The sequence below is a fragment of the Zootoca vivipara genome, chromosome 11 (genome assembly GCF_965207765.1).
Source record: "Zootoca vivipara chromosome 11, rZooViv2.hap1.1, whole genome shotgun sequence".
NCBI lineage: Eukaryota > Metazoa > Chordata > Lepidosauria > Squamata > Lacertidae > Zootoca > Zootoca vivipara.
Window position 1 is genome coordinate 55,986,785 of NC_142594.1, and position 17,266 is coordinate 56,004,050.

Below are 17,266 nucleotides of genomic sequence, written 5' to 3' on the forward strand. Positions count from 1 at the left end.
CAAGCATCGTGCCGCAGAGAGATACCACTCTCCTGGTATGCCCCGCGGAGGACCTTAAGGTCCACAAACAATAATACTCTGGAGATCCCGAGTCATAAGGTGGCTAGATTGGCCTCTACTAGAGCCAGGGCCTTTTCAGTACTGGCCCCAACCTGGTGGAACGCTCTTTCCCAGGAGACCAGGGCCCTGCGGGATTTGTCATCTTTCCGCAGGGCCTGCCAGACAGAGCTGTTCCGCCTGGCCTTTGGGTTAGACTCAGCCTGACCCCTGTGTTTTCCTCCCTCATGGCTTGGATTTATGGACTACTTGAAATGAGGCTGCACTTTAAATTTTAATACTGTATTTTAATCTGTATTTTAATTAATTGTTTTTATGTTTTATTGTAATTCTGTTGGTGTCAGCCGCCCTGAGCCCGGTTTTTGACTGGGGAGGGCGGGGTATAAATAAAAAATTATTATTATTATTATTATTATTTCTTGTGTTTACGCCCCACTTTTTTCACCCTCAGCAACCCTGTGAGGTGGGTTAGGCCGAGTGGCAGTGACGTTGACTCCCAAGGCCACCCAGTGAGGGATTGAACCCAGGTCCCAATCCGCCCCCCCCCAAACCCCTACACCACAGGGGCTCTCTAGTGATAACGCACGTCTCTCTCTCTCCCTTTCTGCAGTTCATCCAGTGTGTGATGAGCATCTAATTCAAGATGAAGGATGAAGAAATGGGCGAGCATGAGCCACATTCCAATTTGTTTTTGCTTTGCACCAAAAGAAAAAAGTTATCATGGCTGTGTAACTAAGTAGTGGTATTTGCCTATTTTATAAATATTGGTTTCTATGCTTTTTATAGTTTTGATAACTAACAAAAATACAATAAATCCCGTTTTTGGAGTTGATTTGTCTAGCATACTGTATTTATAATTTTGCTCGATACGGACTTTTTAAAAAGTTGACTGTTTTTTTCTTCTTTTTACCATCTCTTCTTCTTGTACTGTTTTTTAAACTGTTCATATGGGAACATACTCTTTGTACCTGTGCCATGTAGAGACCGGCCAGAGGAGAGGAATTATTGGGGCATGTGTGAAAACAAATGCGGAAAGCGTCAGTGCAAGCTGCCTACAAGTCTTGGAATAAAGCGATCAAGGTCTTACTTCTCAAAAAGAATGTTCTGCTTGCCCTTCTGATATTTATCATGTTTTCTAAATGCAGGAAATATTCACTGGTGATTGGTCCAGCCAGTTGTGCTTATTATGAATTAAAGAGTTTTCTGATTTAAGAGAGTGCTTAGGTCTTTCAGTCCCGCTTCCTACCACCTTGTAAATATAAAACCTCCTCGTTTTCCTGTGCTAAAAAGCTATGCATAAAAAGTTAGATACAAGGCTATACAGTGGTGCCTCACTAGACTAATTTAATTCGTTCCACGGGTCTTTTCTTATAACGAAAAATTCGTCTAGCGAATCCCATAGGAATGCATTGAATTTTTCCCCCCATAGGAACGCATTAATTGAATTTCAATGCATTCCTATGGGAAACCGCGATTCGCTAGACGAATTTTTCGTAAAACGAATTCGTCTAGCGAGGCAACCTCCGCTCGAAAAATCCTTTCGTTAAGCGGAAATTTCGTTAAGCAGGGCATTCGTTAAGCGAGGCACCACTGTAATCTCATCAAGATTTGGGGGGGAACCTTGAATGAATGCCTTACACTCTTCTGTAGGATGGGATTACCGTATATTCCGGCGTATAAGACTGGGCATATAAGACGACCCCCAACTTTTCCAGTTAAAGTATAGAGTTTGGGATATACTCGCCGTATAAGAAATACGACGCGGCGTATAAGATGACCCCCGACTTTTGAGATTTTCCTGGGTTAAAAAGTAGTCTTATACGCAGGAATATACAGTGTATTTCTCCGCTCCACGGAAACACAACTTCTGTGTTGTGCTCACTTCCCATGCCCTTGCAGCTTCATTAAAATGAAGTTATTTGCCGAACGTTGCTCGGCATACCTTATTTTGCTTAAATATTCTAGTTGCTTGTGTATGGAATGTGCTCATTTGCAATTATGCTAGGAAGTGGAGTATGGTAGCACTCTTATTTCACTGCAGGAAGCATTCTTTAATCTTGATGAACGGAGCGAAACATTCCTGCTTTTTAGGTGCACACTGAATTTTAGGTGCTGGAGAAGGGTTAAAATGGGCAGCCCTGTATTGAGGGAGGGAGGGAGGGAGGGAGGAAGGAAGGAAGGAAGGAAGGAAGGAAGGAAGGAAGGAAGGAAGGAAGGAAGGAAGGAAGGAAGGAAGGAAAGGGGCCAGGTTAGCTACATTCTTAGAGCTTCAGACTTCTAGGTATGATCTCTGGATTGACAGCTGGGAACCCTGCAACAATGTGAGAGATAATCCATGTTCTCTGTTGTGTGCTTAGTATGTTAGGCAACGCTAATTTATTAAAGCTTGGTGGTATAATCCAAGAGTCAGGGAGTTAGTACCTGGGCGTGCTGAGTAATGCCAGGATTAGATCCAACCGGAGGATCTGAAATGCCAGTCTCCCTATCAACAAAAGATAATTCTAACCTGTTGGGTCGGCCTCCTGGTTGCTTCTTTCGCCTAAGCTGGAAAATAAAACTGTGAGCATCACCTTTCAGGCAAGTGAATCTGTCTGCCCTAAATTTCCCGTTTGCATTTAAAAGATTCCGTGTCCAGATTTCAGGAACCACCCTGAGCAGGAATAGAGGAACGGAAACTTTCTGCTTTGCGTGAAATGGGTCCCACCTGCCTGAACGTATGAGAACTCTTTGTCAGTTCCTTTATGTTCCTTTAATCAGATGCAAACTTACTAACCACAAAGCGGCCATAGCTGGACTTTCTATATGTGTAAAATACTTTGCTTCTTTGCTAGGAAGGAGTAGTGGCTGATGAACAGGTTGAGAAAAGCTAGAATGTTTTATTTCGCTAGACAGATGCCATGACTAACGCATGATATGGAGGAAGTTAAGACACTGCAGCTTTGTTTGGTAGTCTTACTCTGAATCTAGTTTAGGCTGTTCTGAAACTACGTTGACCCTGAATTATCCCAAGTAATGCCGTCTTGCATCAGTCTAGGTTAAAATGTTGATCTGCCACTGTTCAAAGAAGAAAAAATTTAAAATGTTTGTACTGCATTATCTGTACTATCAGTAACTATATTAATAAATCACGGTGAACAAAGTTTGACAGTAACGAGCTATTCCATTATCCCAACCTTTGCAAAAAAACACGCAGTTCCTTGTAGAGTTTTCCCAAAACCTCAAGATTGCACAAGCCAAATTCCTGTTGCAATTTTGAAGTGTGATTTTTTTTGATTTAAGGACATAAGAACCTGCTGGATGAGGCCAATGGCCCATCTAGCCCTGTTCTCAGAGAGGCAAGCCAGATGCCCTCATGGGAAATCTGCAAGCAGAACATGAGCACAAGGATCCTCGCCTCTCCCGTAGTTTCCAGCAACTGTGCTCAGCCTATGAACAGCCCAGCAAAGATCTTTTGAGGCCTGGCTTGCAAGTAACTGGGTCTGATTCTTCGGGACCTTGCGGAGTTGTCTGCTTTCAGCTCAAATGTGTCAAAAGTTGGGAAAGCCTCCAAGGGATTCTTCCAATGCACCTGTCGCTTAGGTTCGGAATAAGACACAGGTCTTCATTCATTCCTACCTTCTGGGGAACTGCTCGAAAACAGCTCGAGACACCCACAGAAGCGGCTGAATTATTTCACCATTTGAATATATGGAAATTCTTTTGCTTTTGTTGTATTTCGGTTTCATACTGCGCAGGATTAGAATGTAGTTTCTGTGTTTCATTGTTTGGGGTGTGTGCGCACGCGCATATACTGTATTGGCCCGAATATAAGCCCCACCTTTAAAATTGGAAGGGTGGGGGGAGGAGAAAAATAAAATAAAAAAATACCCGAATATAAGCCGCACCATTCCTTGCCGCTCCTGGCCGCATACCGTAAGGTCGCGGATATAAGCCGCACTTTAACTTTTCACGGTCGGAATTTGGGGGAAAAGTGAGGCTTATGTGCAGGCCACTATGGTAGATAAACCATTTAGAGACCAACTAAAGTATTAAGCAGCATATAAATAAGCAAAGTCAATTGGGGCAATAAACGTTACACGCCCTTTGGAAGCCAGATAGGCACAAACATTAAGAATGGAAAAATGGGACCACTACGGGCATTCAAGTAGCCCATTGGCCTTATTCCGTTTCTTCAGCCCCAACTCAGACAACACCTTTGTGTAGACCAGGCTTCCTCAAACTCTGCCCTCCAGATATTTTGAGACTACACTTCCCATCATCCCTGACCACTGGTCCTGTTAGCTAGGGATCATGGGAGTTGTAGGCCAAAAACATCTGGAGGGCAGAGTTTGAGGAAGCCTGGTGTAGACCATCTGTGATTATGCACCAATGACGGAGAAATACTGATGTGACTTTATAGGAAAATATCCTCCGACTACATCCTTTTTAAAAAAACATACACCCCTTTAATATGAAATGGTACAAGTCGCACCTTACACTGCTCCAAACATCTTGTGCTGCTCTGAGCAACTAAGCCAAAATATTTTTTCATTCAAAGTTGCACATAATTGTCATGTGCCTTGTGCAATTTTCACACCCACACCCAATTTTATTTTATTTTTGCTTTGATGGAATTACCAACAATCAAGCTGCGGTTCCTACAAAATTATATCCTTGGGGTTTATTTGAAAAAAAAAATCTTATTAAAAGTGATACAAGTTCAAATATGATAAAAAATTACCGCAAGGAAACAGTTATGGCAAGTATTGTTGGACTTCCTCTTTTTCCCCTTCCTGTTTAGGAATGTTTGCTGCAGAAGCTTCATTAAGCAAGATCGTGACCACTGCAACTCTTCTCATGAAATAGGTGCAAGGGTTTTTCAGAATAATACAAGACTTGGATATAAAGTCAAAGTTCCTACTGATTATATACATTTTTTTTCAGTCCTTCAAAAGGAATCATTCATGAACAAGGTGTACATTAAAAGTGAAACTACTAATTGCAACTTGTGGAAGTAAACATAAATAGCAAAAGTACATACTTTATTTATTTATTATTTGTTTTTTTTTAAATCCCAATGTCCCAAGAACTTTCTGTACAAGCTATATGCAAGAGATTTTTGTCTCTCCCGAAATTAAAAGAAAATAATGCAGTCTCCGCTGAAGCTGGGAAACTTCCGATTCCTGACAATTCTACGCCTTGATTAGAAGAAGAAATAATAAATCTCTCACCTTTCCTGGTTGCAATGGAATGAAAGCACAAGTTGTGTATTGGCAACCGTTAAAATATTGAGGGTGGTGCAGGTGAGCTTGTTCTGCTGATCTTTCATGTATCTCAGCTTCAAGCCTAGAGAGGTTTTCTCACAACTTTGGGGTTTTAAAGGCATTTTCTTTTGCAGAGAAAATGGCAGAGAGAGAGAGAAAGAAAGGAAAAAACGGGCTCTGAATCACCACCAGTTTTTAAAATGGTTATCTAAGCTGTGCAAGGAGACAGGCTGACTGGTAACATGTGAAAGGTTGTTCTCTTAAAATGCAGGTCTACTTAAAGGCTATAGAGAACAAATACCAGCTAAAATCTTCAGCCAAGTGATGTGGTTTAAAGTAAGGAGCCAGATACTTTGTTGTAGTAAGTTTCCCCCCAAATCTGTACTGAGGGAAAAAGAGAACGCATGATGCAAAAAAGAGAATCGCCAGAGTTCCTTTCAGTGTGGTTCACTGTTGCCAGATTTAGCAATACATTGAATATTGGAGATTACTTGGCTATGTTCTAATCTAGGACTGCTCCAGGCAGACGGGAATACACTGGAAGATAAATAAAAGTGATTAACAACGGCACTACGTGCACTGATTTGTAAGTTTGGCAGCCACCTGAAGGAAATACTAACCTTCCATGCCCTCGTATAAGGCTAAGAACTTGAAAGGCAAGGAAGTGTGTGAGCTTATGGCAAACACCTGCACCTCAGGCAAAGGAAATCACTAGTTCAGTCAACTCAGATCACGCCGCTTTTTAAAAAATGTAATCATTGGTGATTTTTAATGAAGGCATAGCTTCATTGACATTTTGATCCAAACGATGGTACCCGACGGTTCTGGAGCAAAGCCCATCTCGCCATCTTCTGCTCTGGACCAACAGGATAATCTAGAGAGGAAAGAAACAATTAGCTAACGATAAAGAAAGGAGGACGCGGTTCAAGGAGAAACGCTTCCTGCTTTGTCAGCGTTTGCAAATCATCGCAACCATTTCCTTCACTAAATGCGCCTACTAATTAGTTTCTGGGTCCAATTCAAAGTGCTGATTTTGACCTAAAGGTAAAGGGGCCCCTGACCATCAGGTCCAGCCGTGTCCGACTGGGGTTGCGGCGCTCATCCCGCTCTATAGGCCGTGGGAGCCGGCGTTTGTCCGCAGACAGCTTCCGGGTCATGTGGCCAGCATGACAAAGCTGCTTCTGGCGAACCAGAGCAGCGCACGGAAACACCGTTTACCTTCCCGTTGGAGCGGTCCCTATTTATCTACTTGCACTTTGATGTGCTTTCGAACTGCTAGGTGGACAGGAGCTGGGACCGAGCAACGGGAGCTCACCCCGTTGCAGGGATTCGAACCGCTGACCTTCTGATCAGCAAGCCCTAGACTCTGTGGTTTAACCCACAGCGCCACCTGGGTCCCTCTGGTTTTGACCTACAAAGCCTTAATATACCGCAAGGACTGCATCTCCCCATATGAATCGACCCAGACCCTGAGATCATCCTCCGATGCCCTTTTTCCTGTACCACTTCTGGGAGGTCTGGAGGGTGGCAGCATAAAAACGGGCCTTTTCTGCAGTGGCTCCCCACTTGCAGAATGCTTTTCCCAGGGAGTCTCGCCTGTTGCCTTCACTGCATATCTTTAGTCACCAGCAGAAAATAGAACTCTTCTCCCAAGCCTTTGCCCGATTAAAAAATATAGCCTTTTAAACTGTGCGGTTGTTTTCCAGAGGGGGGTGTTATTAGGTTGGGGTTTTTTTTTTAGTTTGCTGTTATTATGCTTTCATTTTGCATTTTTATATTGTCAACTGCCCCGTGTTCTTCGGGTGAAAGGCTGCATTCAAGTTTAAAAGACACTGTCATCCATCATATGTCTTCTCCCGTTACGATTCCATATTATAAATCCACTGAAGACTGGGGACGGAGGGGATAAATGTAATGAACACACATCAGTTCCCACCCAGGGCAAGGGGGAAATGTTTACATTCCTCGGAACATTAAGCTTAAAATGCTGCACCACATTTTTATGACTTAGAAGAGTAAATATAATGTAGAGCACCTACTCCTGAGAGTGGTTTATTATTTTTACTTAATTCTTCTCCACTTAAAACTGTCACATCTGCTTTGATAACATTTGTAAACCGTCTCGGAAAGCACAGGTTTTCAACCTTTTTGAGTACATGTCTCCCTTGACCAACTGCATTCTTTCTGCAGCACTCCTGGGGGGTACGGGAGCCCAGTTAGGTCACCCCTTGCCGGCAGCCTCTCAGCCTTTTCCAAACACCCTCTCTTGAGGAGGGTTCCCTCAGCCTCCTCTCCTCTCCCCAATCTTTGGGAGTCATCTGCGCAGCCACTGCTGTCGCCCCTGGTTTCTGAGCTGCCCCCCTGAGAAGTGCCTCCTCACACTGCCCCACAAGGGCCTGGGAAGCACTCCCTGGCCAGCCCCAGAGACACCTTTCGCCTGGGGAGCTTGTCGCCAGGGCTGCTGCAACAAACAGCTGTGCAAGCCTTTGGGAGACACAAGAGGGCATCAGAGGGCGGGAGGGAAGGAAAGAAGGACAGAGGCGAGTGTTTGCCGTGGCACCCCTGACTAACATTCAATGCACCCCAGGGTGCCATGGCACACTGTTTGAAAACAACTGCCATAAAGTGTTGACTATGGACAGATTAACAACTGATTGCATTTACAAATTAACCTAGCTATCTCAATATGATGGATTGGAACCCTTCTTCATTTAAGATTTTCAGCGTTGCAAGCCTGTACCTGTACAGTGGTACCTCGGTTTAAGTACACAATTGGTTCTGGAAGTCTGTACTTAACCTGAAGCGAACTTTCCCATTGAAAGTAATGGAAAGTGGATTAATCCGTTCCAGACGGGTCCGCGGAGTACTTAAACTGAAAATACTCAAACCAAAGCGTACTTAAACCGAGGTATGACTGTATTTCCTAACTTTGCTGCATTTTCTCTGCCTTGACGTCCAAGCACCACGGAGAACACGTGCGTTTGTATATTTGAAATGCTGATGAAAATATTTCCTATTAATTACTTTGCAGCTTTCGTTGTATATCTTGTATGATAATGTTTTCTATTCCCCCCACGGTATTATGTACTTGTGCACGAGTTTTGAATGCATTTGTTTTTGCACGCCGCTTTTGAGTACAAATGTGTCGAAATGGGGTATGTAAGTCAACGAATGAGAAGGTTTCCGATTCTGTTCAAACACCCGCTTTGCAGTTACTTGCAGCATAATGTAAAAATGCCAGTGCAACTGCATACTTAATGTAAGGGGGGAGGGATTATAGAGGAAACCCTCCCCCTCTCATCAGGAGCAGCCAGTCTCCAAGCAGTCATGAAAGCACGGGGTCTGACGGGGTGAGTCAGGAGACAGAGAAGGAGTGCCAGGGCTCTGGCAGCATTGGAGAGCCCCTGCTCCACAGGGAGGAAGAGAGAGAGGCGGGAAGGGGGGACAGGGAGAAGGCAGACCGTAGACCCTTCCCCCCGACACCGGTATTGAGGAGGAGGAGAAAGGGGAGGAGATGCACTGTCCCGAGGCTTTTATGTTGGTCAAAGTCGCGAAAAGGGGCAGTGCCGGATTCTGATACGGAATGAGAAGACATGAAACCGACAGCTCACCACACTGTAAATAATGTGCACCAATAAAGACTTTTGAAAGACAAGTATGTGGAAGGTCGTTACTCAGGAGTAGTCTTAACAACCCTGACACTTAAAAAAAAGGCGGCCTACCTTTCTTTTATTGTGGTACGTGATGTAAACAGCAGCTACCAAAAAGGCAACGATAACCAGGTGGAAAAAGAAATGGCTGTCCTCTTCCAGTTCCGAGGAAGAGGCATCCTTCATCTCGTCAGGAAGCAATTTCTTATTTTCATAGCTGCGCATGCTGGCCAACTCTTCCGTAAACTCCGAGATGCCTTGGTCGTCTTGATCGTCAGACGGCATTCCGTAGGGACCATAATAGTCAGCCGGATCTGCAGTTCCTTTGGCTGTTGGGAGGAAGCTGGGCACGTTGTCTTTGCCTACGGTGTCGTCCACCATGTCATCTTCGTTGATATTTGTATCTTCCGAAGTGTCAGCGTCTGTTTGCAAAGGAGGAGTCGCAGAAGCTGGAGCAGGAGTCGCAGAAGCTGGAGCAGGGGATGTTGCCTGCTTCCCTTCAGTTGCAGTTGGCCCAGGTGACACAGAAGCACTGCTCTTTGGAGATGTTGGTATCATGCCTTCATTTGCTGCCGTCCTTGTTCTGTCCCCATCGACTTTTGAAACAGGCGGTAAGTTGTGAGTTGTGAAACTGGATGCCGAGACATTTATACGCTCAGAAAGCTCTGCCTCGGTTGTAGTGCCTGGGAAAAGGAAATAAAAATCAGGATAATCTGAAGTTTGGAACAAAGATTCTCATGGTGTATCTTGATTTCACGAAGGATGTCAATGATAGTACAGTATAGTGTTCAGCAACCCCCTGCTATTGGTTCAATTGTTGGTATTATAAACTGGGGAACATTTAATGAAGTCCATCCACCTGAGCAACAGAAATCAGCTTGTGCAACAGGATAGCCTCCCAAACACCCCAAAATCTGCTCCAAAGGGTCCTTCTCAGACACTTTGCATCGTCGCCATGTCTTTACGTGCAAACCACCTACCTGTTTGTTTCCTGCAAACCAAAATTCGTTCTTGGCTTGCCACTCACGTTTGGAGAGAGAAACAAACCACAATCCTAGGTTTAGGCAGAATGTAAAGCCGGAGCATGGATTATTTCCTGACAGCACAGGGAGAAGTGAACCGCGTGTGATCTCAGCTGCATGCTGCATGCGCACATTGTCCGTTGCTTATTTTAACTAGGGCTCAATGTGATGCGCAACCCAGGTCAAATAGCCACACTGAACAGGGACAGTTGTCGCAAAACAAGTCTTTGTCAACTGAACAAATAATGAAGAACTTGCTGAGAGAGACAGCACATCAAATGAATGAGAGTGTGGCAGTGTGAATTCAGGTGCCAATGTCAATAGAGCCAGTCTGCAGCTCTGGCATATTTGCCCAAGAGATCAGCTGAGCGTATGACCATCAGTGCTGTTAACTCTCCCTTTTTTTGCGGGAAATTCCCCTATTCAGCGACCTTACTTTCATATCCGGGAGTTGACAGCCCCATAGGATTCCTTATCTTCAAATCCGGGGTTAGGAAGTAGGAATGCACAGATTTGGGGACATACAACATGCAGCGATAACTGCAGATGGTGACAGCAGTCCTGAAATTAAAAGACGTCTGCTTCTTGGGAGAAAAGCAATGACAAACCTAGACAGCATCTTAAAAAGCAGAGGCATCACCTTGCCGACAAAGGTCCATATAGTTAAAGCTATAGTTTTCCAAGTAGTGATGTATGGAAGTGAGAGCTGGACCCTAAAGAAGGCTGATCGCCGAAGAATTGATGCTTTTGAATTATGGTGCTGGAGGAGACTCTTGAGAGTCCCATGGCCTGCAAGAAGATCAAACCTCTCCATTCTGAAGGAAATCATCCCTGAGTGCTCCCTGGAAGGACAGATCCTGAAGCTGAGGCTCCAATACTTTGGCCACCTCATGAGAAGAGAAGAATCCTTGGAAAAGACCCTGATGTTGGGAAAGATTGAGGGCACTAGGAGAAGGGGATGACAGAGGACGAGATGGTTGGACAGTGTTCTCGAAACTATGAACATGAGTTTGACCAAACTGCGGAAGGCAGTGGGAAGACAGGAGTGCCTGGCGTGCTCTGGTCCATGGGGTCACAAAGAGTCGGACACGACTAAACAACTAAACAACAACATGCAGCGAAACAACGTTAACTACAGAAAAATACAAGGGTTTTTCACCCAGGCGGGGTGAAACTGGCTTGAGCTGCCGTGATGCAAGCTGGAAAAGTCTCATGACACCTGTTGCCCAAGGCTTCTTCTGCCTTCACCCCCTCCAAGTTGATGCAAATCAGCCACATGAAAAGTTAATGATTGGCTCTGGGTGGTAGGAGCCGGAGGGGGAGGGAACCTAGGCAGGGGCTGTGATATTCAATGGGCTTTCCAATGCTGCGTGTTTCTGCCAGTTACTGAAAGGACAGGAAGCAGGGAGCTTGGCACAGTGTGGGAGCAATTGGGAGCAGCAGGGTACCAGGTTGCCTCTGGTGCGATGCTAGCCTTGACCCTCCCTCTCTGTGCCCAGCAACAATGCACAGGATTATTGCAAGATGACTTCACCCCCAAAATGCCCATGCAACTGCTTCGATCTGCAGAACTGGCTCTGTGGCTCTGTTACAGGTACCACACAATACCCATTCTGCATTGGTAAGAAATCAATCTTTTACACGGGCAGCACCTACACTTTGGAACTCCCTGCCTATTGACATCAGGCAGGTACCTTCCCTATATACCAGGGGTCCGCAAACTTTTTCAGCAGGGAGCCGGTCCACTGTCCCTCAGACCTTGTGGGGGGCCGGACTATATTTTGAAAAAAATAAAATGAATGAATTCCTATGCCCCACAAATAACCCAGAGATGCATTTTAAATAAAAGGACACATTCTACTCATGTAAAAACACCAGGCAGGCCCCACAAATAACCCAGAGATGCATTTTAAATAAAAGGACACATTCTACTCATGTAAAAACACGCTGATTCCTGGACCATCCGTGGGCCGGATTTAGAAGGTGATTGGGCCGCATCCGGCCCCCGGGCCTTAGTTTGGGAACCCCTGCTATATACTCTTTTCAGGGCATGCTAAAAGCTTTTTCGTTTACACAAGCATATCCTCTTGCCTCTCTGAGCAAGCAAGTCGCTCATGAAAAATTCTCTTATTCAAGCAGAATGCACAATGTGGCAATGCAGTTTAGCAACACCATGCCTAGCTATCCTTCTTTATAAAAAATATTTATATACAGCTACATCTTTTTATATCTAGCAGTAAAATATAAAACTGTACAATAAAAACCACAAAGAAGTTGGAAACAGACATCAATTAACCACTGTTGAAGGGTGTGTTCTTAATTGCCTGCCGGGGTTTGGCAGAAATGAAGTTTTCAGCAAGTTTAAAAGCTAGCACAGAAGGCATTCTTGTAACAAAAGAAGACAAAATAACCAGATCGAGTAGCAACACTCTTCTGGATTACAAAATCAGGAAGAACAAGCCACAAGACAACGGCAAAGGGCGAGGGAAAACGGTTGAGTATCCGATCAGCATTAGCAAAATATAATCTGAGCATCATTTCGGAGACATCTTCTTCAAGGAAAGCTCTAAGTGTAAATCAGAATTAAAGAAAACGTCTGATATATGGAAAATGCATGGGCCAAAAATGGGCTAACATCACATCACTTCTACTTTTTATAGCAACTTGACGTAGGAGACAGACCTCACTGGAAAAAACTAGAAGGCTTGGCATTCGAGGTACTGCAGAATGGTGCACTGAAAAACCCTCCTTCCCGCTTGGGAATAAAAATATTAACTAGCCAGTCATGGTATACCAAAGGAGCAGCTGAACAGACGGTTCCTTGTTTGTACGGCACACCCTTTCCTATGTGAAGCAGACGTTAGAATTTAGCACAGAAACCCAAGTCACACGGATGTTTGTTAACCAAACTGTATGCGATACTTAGGTAAAAGAGGTGCGGAATTTTTGATCTTATGGAAAGCTTAAGGCAAGCATAGCAAATTGTGGGGAAGCTGCTTTAAATAAGGCTAGACAAACATCAGGCAGGATTCCAATAGGAAAAGAAGCCTATGATGGCTGGGAGATCCTGCAAAAGGGAGAGTTACTGTTAAAGGCATCAGAAGTTAAAGTGGGGCAACTGAAAAAGCTGTTGTGGCTGCAGGAAAAGCTGAGTGGTGAGCTGAAAATAAAACCAGACACATCTAGGAAATGGAAGGAAGGAACAGAGCACCTTGGCAGAGTACAGAAAAGTAGCCAGGACTTCTAGGGACAGAAAAGCAGCAGCTCAGAGTCACAGGTGGTTGGAAAACTGTACTCAAAAGTTGCTCATCAATGACTTCTTGTGAAATTGGAGGTTTCAAGTGGAACGCCACAGGGATCTACCCTGGGCCTGGGACACCTCAACTGTTCTTCATCAATGACTTGCTGAAGGGGTGGAAGGAATGCTTAACAAATTAGCAGAAGACACAAATTAGAAGAAGGAGCGGGCAACGTCTCTGAAGGCAGGAATAAAACTCCAAATGACCCTGAGGGAATGGAAGACTAGTCTGAAACCCAACAGCAACAAATTTAAAAGTTCAGCATTTGGGCAAACCAACAAACCAAAAGCAGACAAATGTAGGATGGGAGATACATGGCTTAATTTGACAGCAGTATATGTACCGTAAAAAGGATCATGGGATTGCAGCTGAGTCAGCCAATTGCTGCAGCTGCAAGAAAAGAGAGGTCTCATTGATTTTTAGGCTGCACTAGAAAAATCATCATTTCCAGATCATGAACCCTTTTTTCTGCATGACCTATTCTGGAGCACTGTGCCGAGTTTAATATGTCAAAATGGCTCAGCGGACTGTAGACAGGTAGGCAGAGGTACAGAAAACATTTGCGGTGAAGGAGTGTTACAGAAATTGGCTATGTTCAGCCTGGAGAAAAGAAGTCAGAGAGAACATGATTGATCCCACCTCCAGTAGTTTCAAGATGCAGTCAGAAAGAAGGCAAAGACTTCTTGTCCATTTCCCAAAGGACAGATTTAGTAGATTTTGCTTCAACATTAGGAGAAAATAAGATTGTGGCTGAACATTTGCAGACATTTCCAAACCATAAGAACAATTAGCTTTTGCTGCGGGATGTTGTCTCAATCGTTTAAGGGAAATCTTCCCTATCCAGGAACTTTGTCTATTAATTACAAATGAGTATTGCTTCTGAGTAAAGGTACATGAAATGTCCCTAAAAGGCAGACATCTATGACTTCTGATTAAGCTGTACTGCTAAACCCGCTGACTGGACCAGCCTTAGGGAGAGCAAAGAGCAACTTTGGCATGTGAGGAGGACGGACTCACTGTTAACCAAACATATTTTGGAATGCTGATAATGAAAACGTTAAGTAAAAATGGAAAGTTAACATGATGCTCACAATACAAACAAAGTAAGGCAGGCATTTGGGAATTTCCCATGTAGTTAAAGTAGTGCCTATGAAAGAGAGAGCCCCTTTTTACACCCAACAGATACCTGATATATTGAGACGTGTGGCATCTAATTGTGTCAGCCTGCAAGGATAACAAATGCTCCCTTTCTCCTCTCCTTTCCCCTGCAGCATGGGGTGGGGAGGAAATCAACACTTCATGTCACCCAAATGATCTGTTTCCTTGTGTCACTAACAGCCTAGAGCATGCAGGTTTATCAGAGGGAAGCCCCACTGCACTCCACAGCACTTACTCCCAGCTCCATGAATATAACATTGCAGACTTAAGGAACTTCTCTCTCTCCCTCTCTCTCTGTGTGTCTGTTGTTCATGGTGGGAAATTCAACTAGAAAAGCATATATAAAATAAGCAGATCAGGCTGCAACAGGTCTCTCCACTGAGGCAGATAATTATTAAATATCACTGCTGATTCTGAAGTTATCGCTTGTATTTAATAATGCAGCAGTAGTGGTTAGTGTTGGATTAGACCAGGGGTAGGCAATCTCAGGCCCGTGGGCCAGATGCGGCCCAATCGCCTTCTCAATCCAGCCCATGGACGGTCCGGGAATCAGCATGTTTTTACATGAGTAGAATGTGTACTTTTATTTAAAATGCTTCTCTGGGTTATTTGTGGGGCATAGGAATTCGTTCAATTCCCCCCCCCCCCCAAAAAAATATAGTCTGGCCCACCACATGGTCTGAGGGACGGTGGACCGGCCATGGCTGAAAAAGGTTGCTGACACCTGGACTAGGACCTGGGAGAGATCAGGGTTTGAATCCCCACTTGACCATGAAGCTTTCACTGGGTGATCTTGAGCCAGCCATTGCCTCTCTGCCTAACCTACCTCACTGGGTTGTTGTGGGGATATAAATGGGAATTATGCCATCTTGAGCTCCTTGGAGGAAAAGTGGGATACAAGTGTAATAAACAAGCAAAGGTAGAGCCCAAGGTGTGAGGCTCCACTTTCATACCACTTTAAACAGTCATGGTTGCCCCCCTCCAATAATTCTGGGAGCTGTCTTTTTTTAGGATGCTGAGTGGTAAGCGTTGCTACAATTCGCAGAGCGGTTTAACAATGAACACTTATTCCCTGGGAACTCTGGGAATTGTAGCTGTGGGAAGGGAAGAGGGGGTGTCCCCTAACAACTCTCAGGGCCCTTGGTGAACGAAACCACACAGGATTCTTTGGAGAAAACCAGGATGGTTTAAACTTTAAAGTGGTATCATAGTGCTTTAAATGTATGGTGTGTGGATGGGGCCAGAAGAGAGAGGGTGGGAGGAGGAGGAGATGATGATGAAGAAGACGAAGAAGAGGGGGAGGGGGGAGGGGGAATAAGAGAAAGAGGAGGGGGAAAAGAGAGAGGAGAAGAGGAAAAAGAAAAAGTGGAAGAAGAGAAGGCAGAAGAGAAGAGGGAAAGAGGAAAAAGAGAAGAAGAGAGAGGAGAAGAAAAGGAGTAGAAGAGAGGAGGGGAAGAGGAAGAAGACGTGGAAGAAGAGAAGAAGAAGAGAGAGGAAGAAGAAGAGGAGGGGAAGAGAGAGGAGGTGAAGAAGAAATTGAATAAGAGAAGAGAAAGGAGGGGAAGAGGAGGAAGAAGAAGTGGAATAAGAGAAGAAGAGAGAGGAAGAAGAAGAGGGGAAGAGAGAGGAGGTGAAGAAGAAATGGAATAAGAGAAGAGAAAGGAGGGGAAGAGGAGGAGGAAGAAGTGGAATAAGAGAAGAAGAGAGAGGAAGAAGAAGAGGAGGGGAAGAGAGAGGAGGTGAAGAAGAAATGGAATAAGAGAAGAGAAGAGAAAGGAGGGGAAGAGGAGGAGGAGGAAGTGGAATAAGAGAAGAAGAGAGAGGAAGAAGAAGAGGAGGGGAAGAGAGAGGAGGGGAAGAAGAAATGGAATAAGAGAAGAGAAGAGAGAGGAGGGGAAGAGGAGGAGGAGGAAGTGGAATAAGAGAAGAAGAGAGAGGAAGAAGAAGAGGAGGGGAAGAGAGAGGGGGGGAAGAAGAAATGGAATAAGAGAAGAGAAGAGAGAGGAGGGGAAGAGGAGGAGGAAGACGTGGAATAAGAGAAGAAGAAAGAGGAGGGGAAGAAGTAGGAGAAGAGAAGGAAGATGAGGAATAATAGTAATAAGAAGAAGAGGGGAGAAGAAGAGGGGAGAGGAAGAGGGAGGAGGGGGGGTGTTCCTGCCGGCGAGTGCGGAGACTGAATCCCCTTCAGAGCGGGACCCCGAGGCCTCCCTCCTCCTCCTCCCTCCTTACCGTTCTCGCTCTGGCCCCGGACCGTCAGGGCCCCGTCCGGCAGCAGCACCAGCAGGAGGAGGAGGAGAAGAGCGGGCCTTCCCCACAGCGACATCGCCGCCGCCGCCGCCTCGCCCCCTTCCCCGGGGGCGCCTCCGTCGTCTTCTTCTTCTCCTCGCCTCCTGCGCCTCCTCCTCCTTCGCCCGGCGGCCGCCATCTTGGCTGACCAGCGGCAGCAGCAGCAGCAGCCTCGGCCGAGGATGTGGCGTCTTCCGCTCGCTCCGCCCACGCGCTGCTAGGCAACGGCATTCCGCAGGGGCGCGGCGTCATGACGTGAGCACGGCCCCGCCCCCACGCGGCAAGCGCAGGAGAGGAGACGCGCGGGAAGCTGAGCTTCCCAGTCCCAATACAGTACAAGCAGCACGCCGCAAAGGCACAAGATTCAATCAAGTTTCAATCGAGTATTATTAGTACAAAAAGAGAACAATAAGAATCTTGTGCCTTTGCGTGCTGCTTGTATTGTATTGGACTTTTGAAGAAATTGGCAGCATTAGCCCATTATTTCAGAGCTTCCCAGTCCAGCAACAATTGCCGCTTGTGGGGAAACCCGCGAGCGGGATCCAGTGCCG

The 17,266-nt window shown here is 45.4% G+C and overlaps 2 protein-coding genes across 4 annotated transcripts in view; one reads left to right on the forward strand and one right to left on the reverse strand.

Annotated features, from left to right (window-relative positions):
- The window catches only part of SRI (sorcin), a 32,753-nt gene extending 29,557 nt beyond the window's left edge, over positions 1–3,196 (forward strand). For all 3 annotated transcript variants that reach the window (XM_060281036.2, XM_088654060.1, XM_035129819.3), the window contains one exon: positions 668–3,196. In XM_060281036.2, coding sequence (XP_060137019.1) covers positions 668–694 — 27 coding nt within the window. In that variant the 3' untranslated portion in view covers positions 695–3,196. The remainder of the gene's footprint in view (positions 1–667) is intronic.
- Positions 3,197–5,070: 1,874 nt separating this feature from the next.
- On the reverse strand, positions 5,071–16,877 carry C11H5orf15 (chromosome 11 C5orf15 homolog). Its single transcript, XM_035129947.3, has 3 exons — positions 16,659–16,877; positions 9,023–9,633; positions 5,071–6,174 (listed from the first exon to the last, which is right to left on the reverse strand). Exons 1-3 carry the CDS (start codon positions 16,852–16,854, stop codon positions 6,043–6,045), a joined length of 939 nt encoding a protein of 312 aa, XP_034985838.1. The 5' UTR covers positions 16,855–16,877; the 3' UTR covers positions 5,071–6,042.
- Between the last annotated feature and the right edge of the window lie 389 nt (positions 16,878–17,266).